The sequence below is a fragment of the Scomber scombrus genome, chromosome 8, assembly GCF_963691925.1.
Source record: "Scomber scombrus chromosome 8, fScoSco1.1, whole genome shotgun sequence".
NCBI lineage: Eukaryota > Metazoa > Chordata > Actinopteri > Scombriformes > Scombridae > Scomber > Scomber scombrus.
Genome location: NC_084977.1, coordinates 29,858,176 through 29,880,019, shown reverse-complemented (window position 1 = coordinate 29,880,019; position 21,844 = coordinate 29,858,176). Strand labels below are relative to the sequence as shown.

At 41.2% G+C, this 21,844-nt stretch overlaps 1 protein-coding gene across 1 annotated transcript in view; it reads right to left on the bottom strand.

Moving 5' to 3' along the window:
- Nucleotides 1-21,289, bottom strand: part of LOC133984391 (adenylate cyclase type 1-like) — a 62,093-nt gene extending 40,804 nt beyond the window's left edge. Inside the window, 5 exon segments of the mRNA XM_062423693.1 lie at nucleotides 797-924; nucleotides 8,298-8,409; nucleotides 13,600-13,718; nucleotides 18,709-18,858; nucleotides 20,675-21,289. Coding sequence (XP_062279677.1) covers nucleotides 797-924; nucleotides 8,298-8,409; nucleotides 13,600-13,718; nucleotides 18,709-18,858; nucleotides 20,675-21,289 — 1,124 coding nt within the window.
- Between the last annotated feature and the right edge of the window lie 555 nt (nucleotides 21,290-21,844).

Sequence of the window (21,844 nt, the reverse complement as noted above, 5' to 3'; positions counted from 1 at the left end):
TAAAGAACATGTCACCCAATGCAACGGTGTGCCTCACTGTTGCGTTAATTGTTTTAGGACAACAAAAGAAGTGTACAGCACGGAGGAATCAGGATGCACACACAAAACTTTTAAGTAGATCAGTTTGTCGTTGAAGTTGTCTGAAATCACCAAACGCAAATATGAAATAATACACAAAACACTGCTTGGTTGAAGATTAAACAACAGCATACATACAGGGTGGCATCAACTCATCTCAACGAGCAAAGAACATTTCTAAACTATTATAGTTTCTAAGAGAATAAAGAAATTCTTTGATTGGTCAGCCTATATCATTTTACCCAATAGAAAATGACCACGGAGCAGAACCTATATATATATGCATATGCATGTCTTACACTTGTCATGCATCCCCAAAAACAGAGCCTCAGGTCATAAATGATTTCTTGACACCTTACTAGGATCCCCACATCCAAGACCCAGCGCTTCTACTTTATTTGGATGTAAGCCAAGGCAGAAGAAGAGCAATGGGCCTCCTAATTATAAGAAAACACACATTCCACAAGATATACAGTGATAGGGAAAAATCAGCGATCTTACATCTGCAATCTTGGATTAAAATGATCAAACTAATCGTTGGTCCTTCTTCACTTTTAAGTTCATTGTTGGTTTGGCTGGTTTGGCTCTGCGTGTAAGATGAAATATAGAAAATCTGCAGCCTTATCCTTTTTAAGTCCCAGATGCACATTATAGAGAAGGTCTGTGTGTGTATGTGTATGTGTGTGTGTATGTGTGTGTGTGTTTGTGTATAACTCACGCGATCGTATCAATCATGTCCAGGCCCATCTCCACACAGCAGTGGGCGTGATCCGCCTTGGGTTGGGTCAATCCCGACACACAGTAGTAACAGTCCCCCAGGATCTTTATCCGCCTGCAGTGATTCTCCTGCAGACGGGGAGAGAAACACACAGATGAATATCTGAACCAACGGGGCCCACCAGATTATTAACCTCTGACAAAACAGATAAATGTGTTTCCATTGGTTACCAAGACAATAAGCGGTGGTGGAGTGGCAGACGTTTATAACCAGAAATAAACGTTTTAAAGCCATACGGTAGAATTAAAGGGTCGTCATTTCAGTTTTTAACCAAGTCCAGGGCAGAGCTTTTTAGGCAGTAATTACTTCATATAACAAAAATAACTTTTTCTGAATTTATCTAATTATAAAATTGTGTATGCAGGTAACCATAGCAACAATACTTCTGCTCCAGTTAACTCTCACTTCTGAAACAAGCATAACAACAGGTTACTAAAAACAAGTGGATGGCAGTTTGATCACTGCTTTTATTTTTTTTTTTTACTTTTGTGATAAGTGGTGAAGGTATAAGAGAGTTAATGCACCTACAGGAGTCCTGTTATAGAAAGCAGAGGTACCGGCACAGTGCAAATCAACACTTCATTTAGTAAGACACCTCATAATGTATGATTGGTCACTTGATATGTAAATATTTTAAGATTTTGACTTCAAACTGAAAAATCAAAGCTTTATGTTGCTCAAATTATTGAAAATATGGCCCTGCTTTGTTCTTACAGTTTTTACCCAGCTAAAAACAACAAAACAACAAAGTACACATATTAAAAGACATAATTTGGACATGAATGCTTCATCACTTCATTTAGGTCCACTGCTGAAAAAAAAACTGCAAATTTATCGCAAAATATTAGGACTATTTCTCAAGATATTATGACTTTAATCTTTAAATTATGACTTTAATCTTTTGATTTTCCAACTTTTTTTCCCCTCAAAATGTCCCCAAAAGGCTCTGAAACTGGCATGCTTTAAAATATTAATAAACTTTAATACCTCTCAAGCACCATAACTGTTCCTAAATCTATTCTTCTGCTGATTAAAAAAAAAACAACTCAACTTGACGACTCTTTGAAAAGAAGTAAAAGTTCAGATGAGTCCTATGACAAGCTCAGACAGTAGGAACTAATTAATGTCACGTCTGCGGCACATTTCTGAAAGTTACTCACACTCGCTACATGAAGAACAATTGTACTTTCACTCCTGTCACATGAGATTTGACTGTATATGGAAACTGCATGGAAGCTGCAGCTGCATCTCTGCTCATGTAAATCAGATTGTGTGTGTGTGTGTGTGCGTACTTGTGCAACTGTGTGTGTGTGTGTATGTGTGTGTGTGTGTGTTTGTAGTTGAGGCCAACTCTAATTGCTCCGACATGCTCTTGAAGTAGAATCCCACCCACACATTCCCAGACAGATCAGCTATTTGTCACAGTGCACATTATGCACAAAATCTGCAACGATGACACAAAACACAAATACACACACACCTTGACAACACGTGGACACAAAACACACACACACATACATATACCTGCACACGCTGCAGCACAAGCAGCCGATCGGTCGCATGCAAACATGCTGTACAGGTAGTTCGGTTTACTTGCACACACACACACACACACACACACACACACACACACACACACACACACACACACACACACACACACACACACACACACACACACACAGAGGGTTCCCATTTGGCAGTGCATCACACACACACAGTCATCAGAAAACTGTAATGGTTGACCCTACAAAGCTTAGCCTGCAGGCTTCCTCTGAGTGACAAACATGTACATGCACACTCACAAACACACACACACACACACACACACACACACACATACACATATAATACAGAGGATTCATGACAACTGCAGAGTAAGAGGCGGAGATGAGAAGAGAGGAGACGGGGTGCTCTGGTTTTCTGCTCACGGGAGCAGAAAGATTCTGGCGTGGGAGGATATGAGAATTCAGAACGTGGATGATTATCCCAGCACAAGGAACAGAAACTGTGTGTGTGTGTGCGCGAGCGTGCGTGTGTGTGTGAACATAAATGAGACAGAGGGAGAAAAATTATCAGCAAGCCATGTCTCAAAAGAAAGGTATGTGTTTGCTTTTGGAGACAAACTTGGGATCTTTTAAACCATCTGATTGTTTTATTACAGTGTCTCCAATTAGGGCATGATTGATTTTGGGTCGGGTGAAGGTTAGGGTTAGGCATGCGGCGTCTGTTATGGGTAGGTTTGGGTCGAACCTCCAGGGAATAAATGTGTTGGGTAGCATACAGCAGTCAGACAGGCTCAGCAGCTGTGACAGAGCCGATTTGAAAGTGAATTTCTCCCTCGCTTACACGACAGGGTATAAATCTCAATTAGGATGCAGCTGCAGCTAGACACACACACTCACACGCACGGACACACACACACACACACGCACACAATATATCCTCATCACTTGATTTCCATATAATGGCTTACTGAGCGCTGGAGCACTGATAGCAAGCCACATATCACCTTGTATCTTGCACTTTCTCTCCCTCTGTCTCTCGCCCAGCGTTAAGCCATGACTGATTGCTGAGATGCAGAATGAACTCGAGAGGGATAATCCTGCTGATCATGTGACTTTTGTATGTGTGTATGTATGTATGTGCGTTTGTGTGTGTGTGTGCGCGCTCGTGTGTGTGTGTGTGTGTGTGTAGAAAGCAAGAGTAAACTGTCTGAAGAGATCACTTGGCCTCGTATAAGAAGAGGTCAAGCATATCGTATATGTACATGAAGGGTTGAGTGTTGATGTGGTGTGACTGACATTCTGGGTGTAATTGAGTTAACAGTGTAACTGGAGGACTCTTGGTGGTGAGCTGTTTTTCATAATAGGCATAAAAGGCATGTGTAAATATGAAAAATCATTGAATATATTGCGTAATTATTCAAATTTAACGGGGAAGATAAAACTAAAGTCTCTGGTGGAAATCTGAGGTTACCTGTAGAGAAAAAAAATGCTCAAGTGCAACTAAATTTGACATGAATGACATTTAAATTTGTGGGCTTATTGTAACATACTGCACTGTTTTAACTAGTGTTTGCATTTTAAAAAGTGCTCTACATTAAGAATGCATTTGAATAACAAACTTATTTCCATTTAAAATCTGTTATAGTTCATCATGGCTCATAAACAAGCATAGAAACACTCGTGCATAACTACTTTTACTGTTCATTTCAAAGCTGTTTATTTGTTTTTTTCTGGATATAAGAGGTTAAAAAAACACATACATTGTCTAACATACAATTCCCTATAAAGTTAGTACATGTTAACCAATAAACTTCCCAATTATCTGTTTGTCCATCTGATCAATCTAAATCTAATATTCACTCTTTATTAGCTCTAGTTTGGTCTCCACCAATTCTTGAGAAGCATGTTCTTTCTTCACCAGATAGTTGTTAATTTATCTATCTGCTGTTTGATGTTGGACAGGTAGCGTACAGTAGGTTTATCAGAGCTGGAAACAGCCGCCTGCTGCTGCTGGAAACACTGAGCGCTAAAAGAGGCAAAAGCTGCAGAATTGCTCATAATTCTCTGGATTGGTGATGGTCAAGTTTTTTTGGGATGCTCTAGAGTTTAACAAACCAATATTAGCTCAAGGTCCACAGAGACAGAGGTCTGTTTGTGACTGGAGGACACTGTCTCCCCTTGAGATAGTAGTAGGCAGTGAGGCTGATCCTTTTGGGGAAAACAGGAGGCACCCTGATAGTGTTGCTATAGCAGTCGAGGTCAGATATGTGTTTTTCTGTCGCTATCTGAATGGAGTAGAGGTAACTGTAGCCAGAGGTTGGATATGGTGAACCCAGAGGGATGGAGGACAAAGGCCCGGAGTTGTGTCTAGGCAATATTCTTATCTGTAGACAAGTAGACTAAAAACTATATATGCTGTAAATGTGTTGGATCTGACCATATTTGGACATCCTGTGGCATTATCTGTGTGGTTTAAAGTCTATCCCTGGAGGACAGAAACTTCAGAATTGAAGGAAGCATCAGAACATAACGTGTACTGATTATTCATTCACTTCTCCTTGATCAAGTAAATAAACCTTTCCAATGCAAGACATCCAGGACTCCTGTCTACTCTCCACTGACGTATGGGCTTCATATTTAAAAATCATCAGTCTGCACGTGCAAATATGCTCGTGGACATTTCCCTCACAGTTATACGGACATTTGGCTACAGTGTCGGTCACGTTATAACAGGTGGACATAATTGTCTCATTTCAGAATTCATCATTTGTCACGTGAGCCAAATCCATCCACTTAAGAGGACTGAGAGATGCAGTTGAAACCCCCAGAGCTAGTAAGTAGACCTTGAGTTAAACCTGCAGTTCAAAGCTTTTACATATAAATGAACTTCTGTTATTTTTCAGCCGTTGCCAAACTATTTCACACAATGCCTCTCACTGCTAAATATACTGAGCATGCTCTACGGGCAGAGCATGCACGATACAGACTTCCACCAGCCGAGCAGCTAACTTCCTGTTAGCTTTCTGCTAACTTAAATGGGGACAGAATAATTTAATCGTGCAGCTCTTCTAGACTTTCCAAATGTTATCAAACTAAATGGATCAAATTCTGATAGTGAGATGAGTCATTTCACAGGTGCTGTTTCACTCAAAACTATGTATCCATCGTTTTACAGCCTCAACAGAAGCAACACAGAAGGCTACGGCTGAGCCTGTGATGTCAGTGTGGCGTTGACAGTGTTTTTGTAATTCCTCTCACTGCCAGAAGGGGGAGACAAAAAGCCCCGCAATGCAGCTTTAAGACTATTTTGTCAGCTACTATTTCTCAAAGCTTTACCAAGCGAGTAACTCCTCTATCCTCTGTATGCCCTGTGTGTATGTGTGTGTGTGTGTGTGGTTGTGTGTGTGTGTGTGTGTGTGTGTGTGGCTCATGCAGTATTAATATGATTACAGTGGCCTGGCGGCAGATAACCTATCACTCACCTAATCTTCTTTGCCAGAGAACAACGCTACACAGGCTTACTGATGTACACTGTACGCTACCATACACTCTCTTTATCAAGTGCAATAGTCCCAATAATGCTCACACACACACACACACACACACACACACACACACACACACACACACACACACACACACACACACACACATACACACTCCACCTCCTCAGCCCTTATCTCCCCTCTGTCACTCATCTCTCCCTCTCTCACCCTTCCAGTTCCTTTCTCCTTCTTCTTGACCTTCATTTCCTCCTCCTCCTCTTCCTCCTCCTCCTCTATGTCAGTCAGCCTCACCAGCTTCACTTTCACTGTCTGATCAATATATTGCTTTGCATAATAAATGAGCCCCAGGACTAAATAATACAGTTCGTTTTTCTTGGAAGCTTTTTTTTTTTTTTTTTTTGTGCTGCAGAGGAACACAACAGGCTAAAACAGGAGCTCACAACTGTTTCGGAGACACTCACAGCCAGCCGTGCCAGCCGTGCCTCCCCCTCACTGTAGGCTCACTGTGATAGCTCAGTGACATTATTTCATCGCTAACAAGAGCTATAATCATATCATATCATAACATTTATTGATGTTTCTCTGCAAGTTACACCCTCGTGTGCCATTATCTCACTGAAGCTGGAACCGAAAACGAACAAATGCAACCAATACATTCTCATCTAGCAAAGATATATCAGTATCAGTGCAGTCATATGATGATAAGCAACAAGAAATTACAGTAATGCTTGTTTTAGATCATTTGGAGACATTATCTTACCTCACCTTAACCCACTCTACATGACCTGAGCTGCACTAAACACAGTTAGCTGTAGACCAGCTGGTGATCATAGTGGAGCATTTAGCAGCTAAAGAGCCAGATATTTCCCTCAGGAGTTTGTAGAGAGCAAAAACAGAGCTAAAAGAGAGTATTGAAGAATATTGGACTTGCATTCACCAGTTGGACTGAAACACGACTCCAAATGAATTATAACGTTGCTCCGTAACTGCTGGATGTGGAAATAATACGTTTTTGTTAACAAGGTGATGATAACTTACTGTGGAAGTGGCTAAAAAATCAGTTACTGCAGGTTTAAAGCTGCTATAATTCATATTTTAATAGCAGCAATAGATTAAATCACTATGTGTAATGTGAAAGTTGATGATTCTACCGAAAATTATCACACAACTCTGCAACTCTTATCTGCTCTACAGAGCGTAGGGCTGGGTATGATGATACCAGTGCCAATCCAAGTACGCTTAAAGTGATACTGATACCAACTGAGTACTTCATTCGATACCCATCATGTGAATAGAAGCATTAAATTGCGACTTCACCACCACAGACGGGTTTTAGCTGCTGCAGCAGTGGGTCAATCACATGTTGCATTAAATGAAAGAACACTTGCGTAGGTTGGCTGCGAGCGAGTCCGTACAATTTGTCATATTTTCAAGCTCTGGGTGCAAAAAGGATTGATTGCAGATATCATTTGACGGGAGATGTTTCCATACTACTTGGTATTGATTTATTTTGGTCGATACCTTTTAGAGATATCGAGTACCAATACCCACTAATACCTCATATCTTTCAGCTCATTATTTTGGTTATCCACTCCTCAACGTTACTGCTTTGGTTCACTCTTACTACTCTCATCTTGTGGAAACAGCTCAGAAACAAACACTTTATACTACCTCATCTCATCAGCACCAAACTGCAAACAGACACAGTTAATGGAGCATTTAGCAGCTTAGGAACACACAGCTCCATGTCTGCTGTACATGTAAATAGGCAACTAAGTTTAAAAGATGAGGAGATGATCAGTGTTGTTTTCACAGCTTTTCCACAGTGGCCGAATATATAAATTAAAGTCTGGGAATATTCAATTAATCTTGATAAAGGATAATACAACTTAAATTAGAATGAAAGTATGAAAAAAGCTAAAAAATATAGTATGAACAGTCCAATATATTGTGCCTATTGAGGTGAGATCCCTCTATTGTTATTACATGTAGATAAAAGCATATGGACCATATAGTCATTTGATCATTTTCATTAAACAGCAGCAGATGTAAAGGTTAGCGGCAAGTAGGGCTGGGCAATACATCAATATTATATCAATATTGTGATATTTTATAGATATCGTCTTAGATTTTAAATATCATAATATGGTGACATGGAATAAGTGTCTTTTCCTGCTTTTAAAGGATTCATTACAGGCTTCATTTAGCTTAACAGGCTGTTCTATTATCTGCTTTTATCCACATTACTGATGAATATTTATCAGAAATCTCAATGTGTAAATATTTGTGAAAGCACCGATAATCATCCCTATAATATTGTCAAATTATCGTTATCGAGGTATTTGGACAATAATATCGTGATATTTGATTCTGCCCATATCGTCCAACCCTATAGCGGAGAGGAGATAAAAGGTGGTGTGCACTTACTGTCGCCAGCTCATCAAACTTCCCAAAGAGTTCGTTGAGCAGCTTGACGAGTTCCTGAGCGGTGCACTGAGATGCCAAGCTGGTGAAACCCACGATGTCTGCAAACAGGATGCTGCAAAGGAGAGAGGGGGAAAGACAAAGAGAGAGGGAAAAGAGAAAGAGAGAGAAAGAGAAAGAGAGAGAGAGAGAGAGAGAGAGAGAGAGAGAGAGAGAGAGAGAGAGAGAGAGAGAGAGAGAGAGAGAGAGAGAGAGAGAGAGAGAGAGAGAGAGAGAGAGAGAGAGAGAGAGAGAGAGAGAGAGAGAGAGATTATGATCTAATGCAAAGAGCTCAACATGTCATAACAGCTGATTTCAGTTCTCTAAACACAATTAAATTAAATTGTAGAAAAACAGGGGGGGGGGGTGTTAACAGCACAATAACAGTATATCCCTATATCCCTCCTTTCGCTGACACCAAAATACCCACAGATCGCTCCGGTGCAGACGAAAATTGGCTAATGGCGCTCAAATGTGAAGCAAGCAGCAAGTATCATAATCCAATCCCTAATAAGTGAAAAAGGTGTTTTAGGCCAAACCACTAAATCAATTACAGAGCTAAATTGCCTGCTGCTGCATAGCTGGTGTAGTGGGGTTGAGGAAGGTGTTGAAAGCTACTTAGCCCCTCATTCATTTGCTCCGAGGCAGGCCAGATGGCAACAAAACAAGGTGCTATGGATCTTATTGACTCCCAGCTGAGGGGAGAAAAAATATACTGCTCCCACTGGAGTAAAAGGCTGAGAGATGAGGCTATGTGTGGAGCTGGGTAATATTTTACATAATTTAACATTTATCATAATGCTGATATGATAGCTGAGATTCAAATCAGTGTGTTTTCCATCATCTTTTCATGAGAAATGGTTCAATAAACATGTTTCTTTATGTTGAAAGTTGCTCAAAAATAAATTAAAAGTGCATTCGGAAGCATTTATAAACATGAATATACTGTTTTAACCCTCACATACTGTTCATATTCCCCATCGTCATTAATAAATGTTTTAATAATCTTACGGAGAAAAAAAAGGTGATGGTTTTACTATCATTATTTTATGGTGCAGGAGAACATTTTATATAATATGATCAATACAACATGTTTAAATGCTGATTTTTAAATAATTGCAAAATAAACTTGTATATTTGCAAATATAAAAATGTGTATAAGCTGCACAAAAATTAAATAACAATGCATTTTATATCCATTTTTGTATACTGTGGCTCACATTAGGAATATTACAACTAAATTAAATGTGTTTAAGGTGTTTTTACACCTCATAAATGTGAAAAATGGTTCAAATTTGATCCTGAACAGTATGTAATGCTTATTAAATTACTCTGATATCTTCTGGTATAATTTAGACAAATGGTATCATGGTAAAATGAACTGATATGTGTTAATATTAATGCCAGCTGGTGGTGTGACAACACTCAGAGAGCTACTAACTATAAAGGAATAGTTCAGCATTTTCACACCTTCTGGTGCTAAAAACAACATCATGCTCCTTCCACTTTTTGCTTGTGACAAACACCCCTCAGGTTTTACATTCTCACACTTCATGTAAGCAGTTTACAGAGACACCTGTAGTAGTTTACCTCTCCAAATTCTTCTTCAAATCAATTAAGTCATTTTTCTAGTTTGTACTGATTGGATATCGTATTTACTGATCGTATTTATTGGTCAAGTGACATCATGTCCTTAATTGTACTGTTTATTGTATTTTACCATTTTGATAATTTTCCATCCTCTCTTATTCTCATATTCTATAGTCTGACAGGTGACTTACACTATTTGTATTAACTCAGGTGCTCATTGATTAATCAGTGATCTTTCAAGTCCTCTCATTGGATGATTGATGCAAGCTTCGTATGTCTATATTAAAGTGTGTAAATGCTGCCTGTTATATGCCTGATGAAGCTCCGAGAGACGGAAACCTTGCAGTAACTTAATAAACAACAGTGTGTGGGAGCTTTTTTCATTTTTAAAACAGACGAAGACAAAATAGCTCCGTTACTGGCAGATTAACTATCTTATAAAGCTGAAGAGTTACTTCCATGGTGTGGTTGTAAACACGGTCTGTGGATACAAACCTGTCTCCCAGAAATGATATTCAGCACTCGGTTAAGGTTGGAGAATGATGGTCTTAGTTAATATAGAAAAAGACACTTTTAAACTTAAATCTAAACCTGATATCATGCTAAAAGATTGAGTCTTAAGATGAAACACATAAAACTATGCAGAAGAATCAGAATGAAGGAGCAGCATTGGTCTTAGAGCTACTATAGTTGATTTTAAGTGAGTTTGATGAACTCTGCTGGAGGCTCAAGGCTACTTCAGATGCTACTAATGAACTGTTGGCAGTCAAGCATGCGTGCATTGTGGGTAATGTAGTCGCCAGGATTTGACAATGAAGAAGAATGCATGAATTAAAAACCGTCCAACGTGAGTTCGATAATGTAGGAGTTCAATGCTAAGTTGTTTGTTCACTTTAATGCATTTAAATGGAGTTTTTCTAATGAAAACAGTCTTCAGCCAAATTTAACTTCATAAAATAGTCTGAAATTGGCAACAAAAAAAGGTGTTATATGATAGAGTAAACATTTTTATGACACTTTTTTCTGCTTTTTAATTGGGACATATTTGGGTAGGGAGCCACAAAGTATGGAGGTTCAACACTGAGTCCTCGCTGCAGGAAGAAGGCCTCGCTCTGCATCGTGACTGAGCTGCTGTGCTCTTTTTTTAGCAGAATTGTATAGTTCCTCAGGAGCCCTGATGTATGCAAAGCCTGGATCACGACTGCTGCTCGATAGAAGAGCTTCTGTTGTGCGATTGGTCTTTTGAATGGCTGCTGCCGTGGTGCTGCAGGTCGTGCCGGTGTGCGGCGGGGTGAGGAGGAGAAGGGGCGAGAGGAGGGCAGAAGAGGAGGAGGAGGAGAGAAAGAAAGGAGAGCAGAGAGGGAGAGCAGAGCGGTGGCTGAGCTAAATAGGTGTGCGATCAAACGTTCTTGGGGCCACATCAAACGGGGGCCAGATCAGGGAGATGTCACGCCCCTGCTCGGCAACATGAAGCTGATGTGTGTGTGTGTTTTGTTTTTTTCTCCTCATGTGTTGATGTGTGTGTTTGTAGCAGCTCCCTGGAGACAGGGAGGTGGGTGGTTGGTTGGAGGGGGGGCTTGTTCGCTGGGTGCAGCAGCATGATGTTTGGCTGGGTGCCAATGCAGCAGCAGCGAGGGCTGGCGATCGGTGAAATTGACGGTGATGGTGATGGTGATGTTCCCCGAGCTGTGGGTGAGTGTGGGAGCCGAGCAGACAGACAGACACAGAGTGGAGAGGCTTGTCTCTTGACAGGAGTGCTGTTGACATGCTACCTAGCCCTCCACTCCCACACTCAGTAGCAAACCGACACAGCTCTTCTATTCTCTTTACCGCCTCGCTGGAATGTAATCAGCTCGACGTCGGGCCAGGTTCTCATGCTCTCTGTAATATTGTCTTCATTACAAGTTCAAGAGAGGTGGCTGCTGAAGGGGATGAAAATAATCGCAAGGATGGGGCTCTAAATAATGTTTTAATTCACACCGTTTTATCTCTAATTAATTTTTTTAATCTAATGATCTAATTGAAAAGAAGTTTGTTCTATGAAATGTCAGATAAGCACCCATCGCAATTTCTCAGGACCAAAGGGAAGAAAATGAGCAATAAAAAAGACATCGGCAAGCAGCAGATTTCTTTCTTTCTTTTAAAAACTTTGGAGTTTTTGCTCAATAAATGACTTAAACTAGCGCATGATTAGCAAAAATAGTTGCTTTCTGTTAATGGAATAATCAAGGCCTGCAACTAAAAGATTATTGTCATTATCGATGAATCTGAGAACTACTTTATGATTAATTCATTCATTGTGTAGTCTATAAAATGTCAGAAAACAGCTAAAGAAATGTCCCTCATCCAGATCCCAGATGTCCCAACACTACATAGTTAATTTATCAAATAACTTATTGCACATATTTAGCACAACAAAGCTCTCTAAAACAGCACCACGTTCCCATACTGTGACCTATGTGTTATTAATCTCTGGAGCTGTTTCTAAACAAACTAACATCCCTAAACTCTTAATAATGAAGGAACTTGTCACCCAGTACAGCGGTGTGGCTCATTCACATGTTTCTAATACTTTTTGGACAACAGCAGAGGTCCATAGCACAGAGGAATAAGCTATATCAGGCTTTGGATACCTGTAAGTAGATCATTTCTTTGTTGTTTTGGCTCTGCACTGTGATGTTTGACAATATGACAAATATAGAGATTCACCAGCCAAATCCTATAACTTGCAGTGGGTTTCTGTTGTTAGAGGTGTTATTTAAATGCTGCCAACACTATATTACCAGTCAAGAATACTGATTTAAGACAAATCTGCAATGCAAAACCCCCAAATTATGTTCAATTAAACTCATTTTTATGCTGATTGACAATGTTTTCATAGTTCTGTCCAACTATAGCATGTTTAGGTTGAGGGAAAGATCATGCTTATGTCCAATAAACAGCAAGTCTGTGATTGGATATAAACTCAAACACTGTCTTCTACCATCTCCATTCCTACATTGTGACTTCCTACGGAAAGGCTGCACAACTTCCTGCACTGTCACTTAATATTAGAATTAAACGCCAATTATTAGATGCAGAAACTTGCATGCAGCGGCTTCTTTTACCGACTGCACTGTTTGATCAACTGCCACTCAAGATTGGGATAAAATACAACAGGGGGGGGGGGGTAATTGCCAGCTAATCTCTTTAGTAGTTTTTTGAATAATGCTACAAATAGCATGTTTCATTACAGCTGGAAACCCAATTAATTCTGATGAAAGTGGAAAAATATCACCAATGAGCTTTGGAGACATTCAGAAAGACGAAAATACCCCCATCTGGTTGCTACAAAGCTTTCAACAAAACAATCATCTCATGCATGTAATAGTTGACAGTGAATTAATATTTTACATGAACACATTTATGAGTCTCGTGCAGATATAATATAATAAGAATATGAAGAATCTGGAGATGTCTTTTTTTTTTATATCTGCAGAGGCAACACTGATCTGTCCCTTTTCTCCTTTCTAACCTTTAAGTAGTTTGATTGCATCCCTGCGTTTAATGGCTAATCTTAATTGCTCTCCTTCTATTCTTGACCCTGACGTCACAGCAGGTGACACCTGGATCAAAACATTTCCAGCCCCCTCCGCGTACACCTCTGCAGTCCACAGTTGTCATGACACCCCCGTACCTGACATTGTCATGACGTTGGATGTAGATCTTGTGAAAGATCCTCTCAGGCGGCTTCAGGAAGTCCTCCTTCATCTCCATGGCAACATTCCTGGGCAGCAGGCTCATTAGCAGACGCTCCTGAGGAGGAAGGGGTTAAAAACAGAGGAGGCAGTGTTGGAACTTTGTATTGACACAAGAGCACATCATGTATGATTGTTCATGCAGGCTTATACAGAAATATATATATATATATATATATATATTTAAAAGTTGTGCTTTTTGCCTTGATGTAGCAACAATGGATTAATTGAGCTAAATGGAACAATTAATCCTTTAATCAAAAAAATAATCAACAGTTTAATTCACAATGAAAATAATTAAGATTTAAAGTTAATTCTTGGTTTTGGAAATGTGATAAAACAATCACACTGCAGGGTTTCACCTGCAGAGAAAGATCATTGTGATACAATCAAAACAGTGTGAATCTTAAGGTAAGATTGTTTTGTTAACCAATAAGAATAATTATAAGATACAGCTTTATTTCAAGCCATAGAAGCAGAAGTTAATGGACTTTTGGACCACATGCAGATTTGGCTGAGACTAATAGCGATTATTTTACTGATAACATTGTTTAGTTGATGGTTTAATCTAAAAACTATCACAAAATAGTAAAAAATGTCTTTCACATGTTCCCAGAATATTAAGTGAAGTCTTGAAACTATTTGTTTTATGTAACCGGCAGTCAAAAACTAAAAGATCTTCCATTTACAATGATATAAAATAGAGAAAAGTGGCACTTATAACACACACACACACACACACACACACACACACACACACACACACACGCACACGCACACACACACACACACACACACATTCAACTTATTATTATCAGCACATACAGTTTGGTTAAGGTTAAGGAACAATTATGATTATGTTTAATAAAAAAAGTGACTGTTGGTTCTGTTGGACCCGACATGGGAACTGACATGAATTAGATCCGGTCCAAATGATAATGATAATGATGATGAGACTGTAATTGGGTTAGGTAGAGTCTCATTTCACTGCCTTGTATCTCAGGTCTGTGTATCAATATGTGGAATACTCCAGTGGATCTGAATGGACCCGAGTGTGCTCAGTAACAGCTTTAATCATGTGGTCCGTCATAATTACAGAGGGAGAAAATATTACACTCCAATCCAAATTTATATCCCAACACACACACACACACACACACACACACACACACACACACACACACACACACACACACACACACACACACACACACACACACACACACACACACAGCACCCTGACTTTAACACCCTTTCTTCTAACGTCACTCCATGAAAGAAACTACTACTTCCTGACATTAACACTGGACGTAAATCCATAACATGTGAGAAGCTAGAACCGGAGAACATTTTGCATTTGTACTTAAAGAATAATTTAACAGATTAATACATTAACAATTCATTTTCAGTCAAATAGATCCTTCCAGCACAGCCTCAGCCTCAAGTAGGGGATACAGATAATGATTATTTTATCGTCTTTCCCTGATGAATCATATGAAAAACAATGAAAAATGTTCATCACAGTTTCCTACAGCACAAGACTATATCTCATACTTCTATACATACTGTTCTTAATATTTTGGGTGCATAAGTGCGCTCACACTGAGGAGTATGGAAACTTGCAGCACTATGAGTACATGGATGGTCAAAAAGTTGAGTGTGGAACTATGGACACTTCTCACCCTCAACGGTCGCCATCTTGGCTCCGTAGCAGAAGGGGAGGGACCACTTTTCAAACAGGAAATTGCAGCCGAGGACGTTGTAACTACGGTGAACATTGCTGCATTATACAAATGTAAATTATACTTGTGTTTTTTGCACTAAGCACCACTATACTGTTGTCACATATAAGCCATCAGTAGGTTTATTGGGTTAACTTAGCAGCCTCTAACGATTTAGTCTGTGATGATTTAGCTAACTGTCATTTCTGATAAGTGCACAACGGCCATGTTTGATTTGAGACAACGCTAACCTGTCGAAATTTGCACACTATGCAAGTACAGAGTGTCACACAGTGTACTAACAGAAGTGTGAGATTTGAGACACAGCATCAGTCATCAAATGTCTTGTCTTGTGTCAAACTCAAAAATTCAATTTGCTTTAATGTACGATTAAGAACATTGGTGAATTTTCACATTGGAGAAACTTGGAAGCCTCACATAGTTGGTGTTTTGCTTGAAAAAAGATTCAAACTATTAATCAATTATCAAACTAGTTGCAGAATAACTTTATTTCAATCAAATACTAATCGATTAATCAATAACGCAGCTCTGTCCTAAAGTAGATAGAGTAGATGAGCATATTTGTGTGTGTGTGTGAATAGTCTCAGTTGCAGCAGCAGCATAAAATACACTTGAAAAAAACTCTAGCCGGATGTCAAATGGTTGTGAATGCACAATGAATCATCAGGTGGCTCTGCTCAATAGCTGTGTTAGAGGCAGAGTTATAAAAGCAGCCGGGGCTCTCCTGTGTCTCCCTCTGACACCGTCTCACATTATACATCCATTCAGACAACTGCCTCTCACCTGCCGATACCAGAGAGAGAGCAGCTTTTAGAAACAGCCATCTCACTTCCTGAGAGAGAGGCTGTGTGTGATAGTGTGTGTCGGTATGTGTGTGTTTGTGTGTGTGTGTGTGTGTGTGTCAGGTGTGGAAATGGCTATAACCAATAAATGCGAGGGTGTGGTTGTTTTTTTAATAAAATAATTAATTTATCTGCTTTATTAATCTCATCCACTTCTCATCCTTGAACGTGTTATAATCACACACTAATGATTCCCATTTCTCTATTATGTCCGCGGCTTAATTCACTGTGTGCTCTGTTTGACTGTGGATCTCTTATTAATGAACCATTCGCTCACACGTGCTCTCTCTCACATTAACATGTAGATTTCCTGCCATCAGATTAACAAGAAGTCTTTAAAAGCAGATATTTGTCTGCAAAAATGTGGAAAATGAAAACTCAGTCAGGAGGAAGACAGAGGAGTTTTCTTCAGCCAATTTAACATGTAAAACGTGTTTACGAAACCAAACCGAAGTCTAAAAGCACAAGATATCCATGCAAATGAAAAAAAAATGGAGATGACATGACAAGAACAAGTGCAGTAATCATCACACAGTTACTGAAAAAGTGATGACACATGGTTGCAGATGATCTCTAAAGCTGAAATACGTGCATTACTGGCAGAAAGGGGAATTCATTAGACTTTACCAGAGTTATTTTTATCAGAGGAATCATAAGAGGTCATTGACTTTAGTAATAATTTGACAAAATGGTCCTAAACATCCATATTTGAGGGTCTTCACCAGCAGGATTTTGCTCAGTTGTCTTGAAGTGGAGGCTCAGTAGCTGCTGCTGACAGCTCTTAAAGAAAGGTAATAAGTGGGCCGTGAGCTGGGATGCTTTTTTAATCCAACATGAACGAGAAGTCTTGAAATTCAATCAATCAATCAATCAATCTTTATCTATATAGCGCCAAATCACAACAAAAGTCACCTCAAGGCGCTTTACACATAGAACAAATCTAGACTGTACTCTTTCATTTAAATTAAAGAGACTCAACATTCCCACATGAGCAGCACTTGGCAACAGCAGCAAGGTAAAACTTCCCCTTTAACGGGAAGAAACCTCAGACAGAACCGGGCTCTAAGTGTGCGGCCATCTGCCGTGACCGGTTGGGAGGAAAGCGCGTCTGAGCAACAGATCTCCATCTCACAACTGAGCAGACTCCATCCTCCCAATGGAGACCATGTGACATGGTTGACAGCTTAATTAAAAGCTTGTAAGTCAACCTTGAGTTGTTATAGTCACGTGGACCTTTAAGTAAGACCGACCATTTTTACACCACTTTTAGAGTTGACATGTTGAACAGTGGGGGGTGTTTCTTGGGGTCATGAATAGTGTTACTGAAAGCCTCAAGTGAGTCGAGAGACAGCTACGCATTTGCTCGTGGCTTCCCGAGATTGCTATTGAGCTGAGAAGTCAATTTACCACACAGACGTACGGCAAAAGGCTACGCACGTTTCGGAAATCAATACGACCTATAGATCGAGCTCAAAGCGGAAACCGGAGCAAAACACCGTGAGTGATAACCGAGGCCTCGTTTTGACGGGTGAAATTCAAATCTAAGATGTTTGTTCGTGGGCACATCAGCAGAGGCCCGGTCACACACACACACACACACACACACACACACACACACACACACACACACACACACACACACACACACACACACACACTGTTGGCTGGATGTTGATAGATCCCAATCAGGGGGTCTGTGTGTGTTTCTCTCACCCAGATAAATTGTGACCTTTACTGGAGTAGGGAGGCCATGAAAGCAATCTGCTTGTGTAATTACCTGTCAGAAGGGAGCCTGTTACTGCTGGGGGAAAACACAGCATATCATCATCTAATCTACAAAGCGCAGGTGTATGTGTGTGTGTGTGTGTGTGTGTGTGTGTGTGTGTGTGTGTGTGTGTGTGTGTGTGTGTGTGTGTGTGTGTGTTGTGTGTGTGTGTGTGTATGCATTCACAAGCGTTGTATAACGAAGGTGAGACGTGCATAGAAGTGCATTATATACATGGGATAATTAGTTCTCTATTTAACAACTGGTGTAGGTGGGTTTGGTGCACACTGCGAGTGAGGAGGGTGAGGCGCATAACAAAGTCTTTCTGTGTGTTAAAGTTGCCTGATTGTTCCTTAGTTAAATCGCTCCATGTAGGTGTGCGCAGAGGGGGTGGAATGTGTGGCGCTGGTGCATGTGCCACAGTAATTGTTCTTTCCTTAAATAGCTGCTGTCATAGTTACTGTGTGCCTGTGGGCAGGTTGTTAGAATACATTGGCACCTGAAACCTTTAAAAAAAAAAAAAAAAACCCTTTCTCAACAGACTGTGAATATTTCATGAACATACGCGCTCAAGACGAAGTGAAATGTGTGGATGGATGCTTGTCGTTGTCATCACTGTCGCCGCCTTGCACTCCCTTCTGCTGTTTTCTATCTGTGTGTGTGTCTGTGTGTGTGTGTGTGTGCACATTAACACCTCACCTGCTTCTCATTTTCATCCTCCAGCCTCAGCCTCTCCTCGATACAGTTGCGGGCTTGCAGGAAGACTTTCCTCTGGGTGCGCTCGGTGAGAATCCTCACAAACACCCCCGACAAGTTGACGCTGGTGAACAGCACAGCGTTGGCCACCAGCTGCACACACAACAAGAACAGACATGCCAAACAAAAGCCGGCAGGGTGGTCTATTCTATGCGCTCTGTGTGTGTGTGTGTGTGTGTGTGTGTGTGTGTGTGTGTGTGTGTGTGTGTGTGTGTGTGTGTGTGTGTGTGTGTGTGTGTGTGTGTGTGTGTGTGTGTGTGCATGTGTGTGTGCATGTGTGCATGTGCATGTCAATCTGAAGGATCGCACGTGTCCATATGTGCATTTCTGTTCTGCAGGCATACCATCCTGGTTAGATTATACTTCCACAATCCTTGATTAATCCATAGGATGGATTGACTAGAAGACATCAAGGCCAGCACACGGATTACAACATGAATCATAGGTGTTACTTAAAGAATAAAAGCTGTGAAGTGGGGAAAAAAAGGTCTCACAGACAAAGTGCATTATTGATTAATGATCTGGGACTATTGATCCTGCCACTTAATTTGGAGGATGAACTGTATAACCACTCGTTGTGTCGTTCCAAAAAGGTCAGAGGTGAAAGGTCAAAGAAGCACTTTAATCCTACAAAGCCAGATGGATGGTATGTTTTCTGTGTTGTGAGCAGATGAACACCGCCTAAACACAACCACCTCACTCCACTTCATACTGTAACTAATAAACAACAGCAAAGGGATCATTTTGGACCCCATCCCCAAATGAAATATGAAGGGAAATGATTAACAGGGGAGGGGAAAAAACATATTTATGCCGCACAAAGTTAGGTTAATGTTTTAGACTTTCCCCTCTAATCTTTTTTAGTTGAACTACTGGTGAACTCCCCAAAAAAATAAAAATAGACAGAGATCATCCTTTGGTTGAACTGGACGGCGGATGAGTTTTTTTTTTGATGAGGGATCACAAAGGGGCAGCTGTGCTTTAGTCCAAAATAAATAAAGTGTGTCAAAAGTATTAAAATGTTTTCAGTGTCACAGGATTTGTTTTGTCTTATGGCAGCATGGATCCAAATCTGACATGTTTGAGGAGTAAACAGGATTCAAAATATATTCCTGCACAAAATTATGTTTGTTTTTCTAATCCATGCTTTTTACTTGTGGATTACTGGATAATTTTAGATCTTAACACCCCTCCGACTTTATAAATAAAACAATTTAAGAGGGAAAAAATTAGTCTTTTGGTTGAACTAGTCAACACATAGTGACATTAGCAGCTTCTGATAAGGGGTTACTAGTTGATTTAGCTTCATTTTAAAGGGTCAAAAGCCAAAAAAGGTTGCTGTGGTGGTGGAAAAATCACATTTTTCTGTCCTAAAATTGTTCCCCTCTACACCTACAATTTGGCGTACAAGCACCACTCAAGTATCAACAGCAATTTTTGTCTGAGGCTCTGCAGGAAATCTCAGCGCCCGTTTCAGCACCGGCAGCTGGACAGCTCCTCGTCTACTTCATTACTCTGGTGCGCAAAAAAAGTTAAAACTTTCTACCCGTTTCCAATTTCACAGCTACAGTATCCTGGAGCTAAAATCGATCACTGTAGTGGGTTTTTTTTTTTTTAAACCTTTTTTACTTCTCCACAGAAAGTCGGATGAGTGAGCATGTTGCCTCTGAGCACCACTTTTCACACTCACACAGTCGCTTCATTGCTGGGAGCTTTCCAAAGCACAACCACGCTGCTCTACTGGAGTTGCTCAAGGGTGCTTGGACCGCAGCTGCTGAGTGATTTGAGAACTCTACTGACTGCTTATTTTAATTTCATGATGGTTTAAATAAAACTATATTTAAGCATGAGGCAGTGGAGTTTGGATGAGTGACTAGCGAGCTGACTGGGACGCCGGTGCAGCACTTACCGGTCTCCACAGCTTCTGTCTCCTCTCCGTGACCGACGTCGCTATGACAATGAAGTGGGACGCAGCCAACATCACCCCAAACAGCACAGCCAGAAGGGTCCGCACCGGCAACAGCACGTAAGCCACGAGGGTGACCAACATGAGCTGCCACACGCCTTGCTCAGGGGCAGCGGCGTCCACCAGCTCCGACGTGCCCAGAGCCAGCGGGAACGGGCAGCAGAGCAGAGCAAAGGTGAAGCTGAACAGCAGGGCCAGCTTCGCAATTTGCTGCAGCTGCGTCACCTGCAGGTATTTGACGTTGGTGACGATGAACAGCGACAGGAACACCACGCAGTGCACCGGGTAGGAGCCCTTGGACAAGGTGAGACGCGGGCTGGACAGCAGCTCCACAAGGGACAGGGACGACGTGGCCACGATGAGCACCGCCAGCGCTTTGAGGGTGGCGGTCTGCTCCAGCTTCAGGTTGTAGTTCTGGAAGAGAGCCTCCAGTTCGTGGCTGTTGAACTCGTCCTCGCAGGCGATGGCGCCCAGGGGTGCACCGGCCGGGCAGTGACCCTTCCTCCGCCGGGTCTTGACTCTTTCGAATGGCATCTCCTCCATGTTCCGGCCATTCATGAAGCGGGAGATGGTGCACGATCTCCCTCGCCCCCCCTTCCCTTTAACTTTCCGGTGCCTCTCCTCCGGTCGGGGATCGAACCGCCGGCACCCTCTCCCAGCTCATGCGTCCTGGATGTCCGAGGGGTCGGGGCTCGGTGTTAGAGAGGGGGAGAGGGTGGCAGTGGAGACCTACAGGTTGACGATTGTTGGTGTGTCGTCAGAAAAGTAGCCCGACCAATGTGCAGCACGCCTCTGTCCCTCTCCCTCTCTCTCTTTTTCTCTCTCTCCCTCGCTCTCTCTCCCTCCCTCTCTCCCGCTCTCGCTCTCTCAGTATGAGTCGGACCACCTGCTGTGCCTCAGACAGGGTTACCGGTGATCCTGCGCTCCTACAGGACTCATAGGATAATCAAAACATCTCACCACGAGGCTCAGAGAACAGCCCCCCCATCACAAAATAACAATAATAATAATAATTTGATATTTTCTTTTCCCCTTGGGTGACTTTCTCTCTTTCTTTCGCCTGTGAGACGCGCAGCTCACATACAGTAAACATCATGTTCTGCTTTCCTCCCC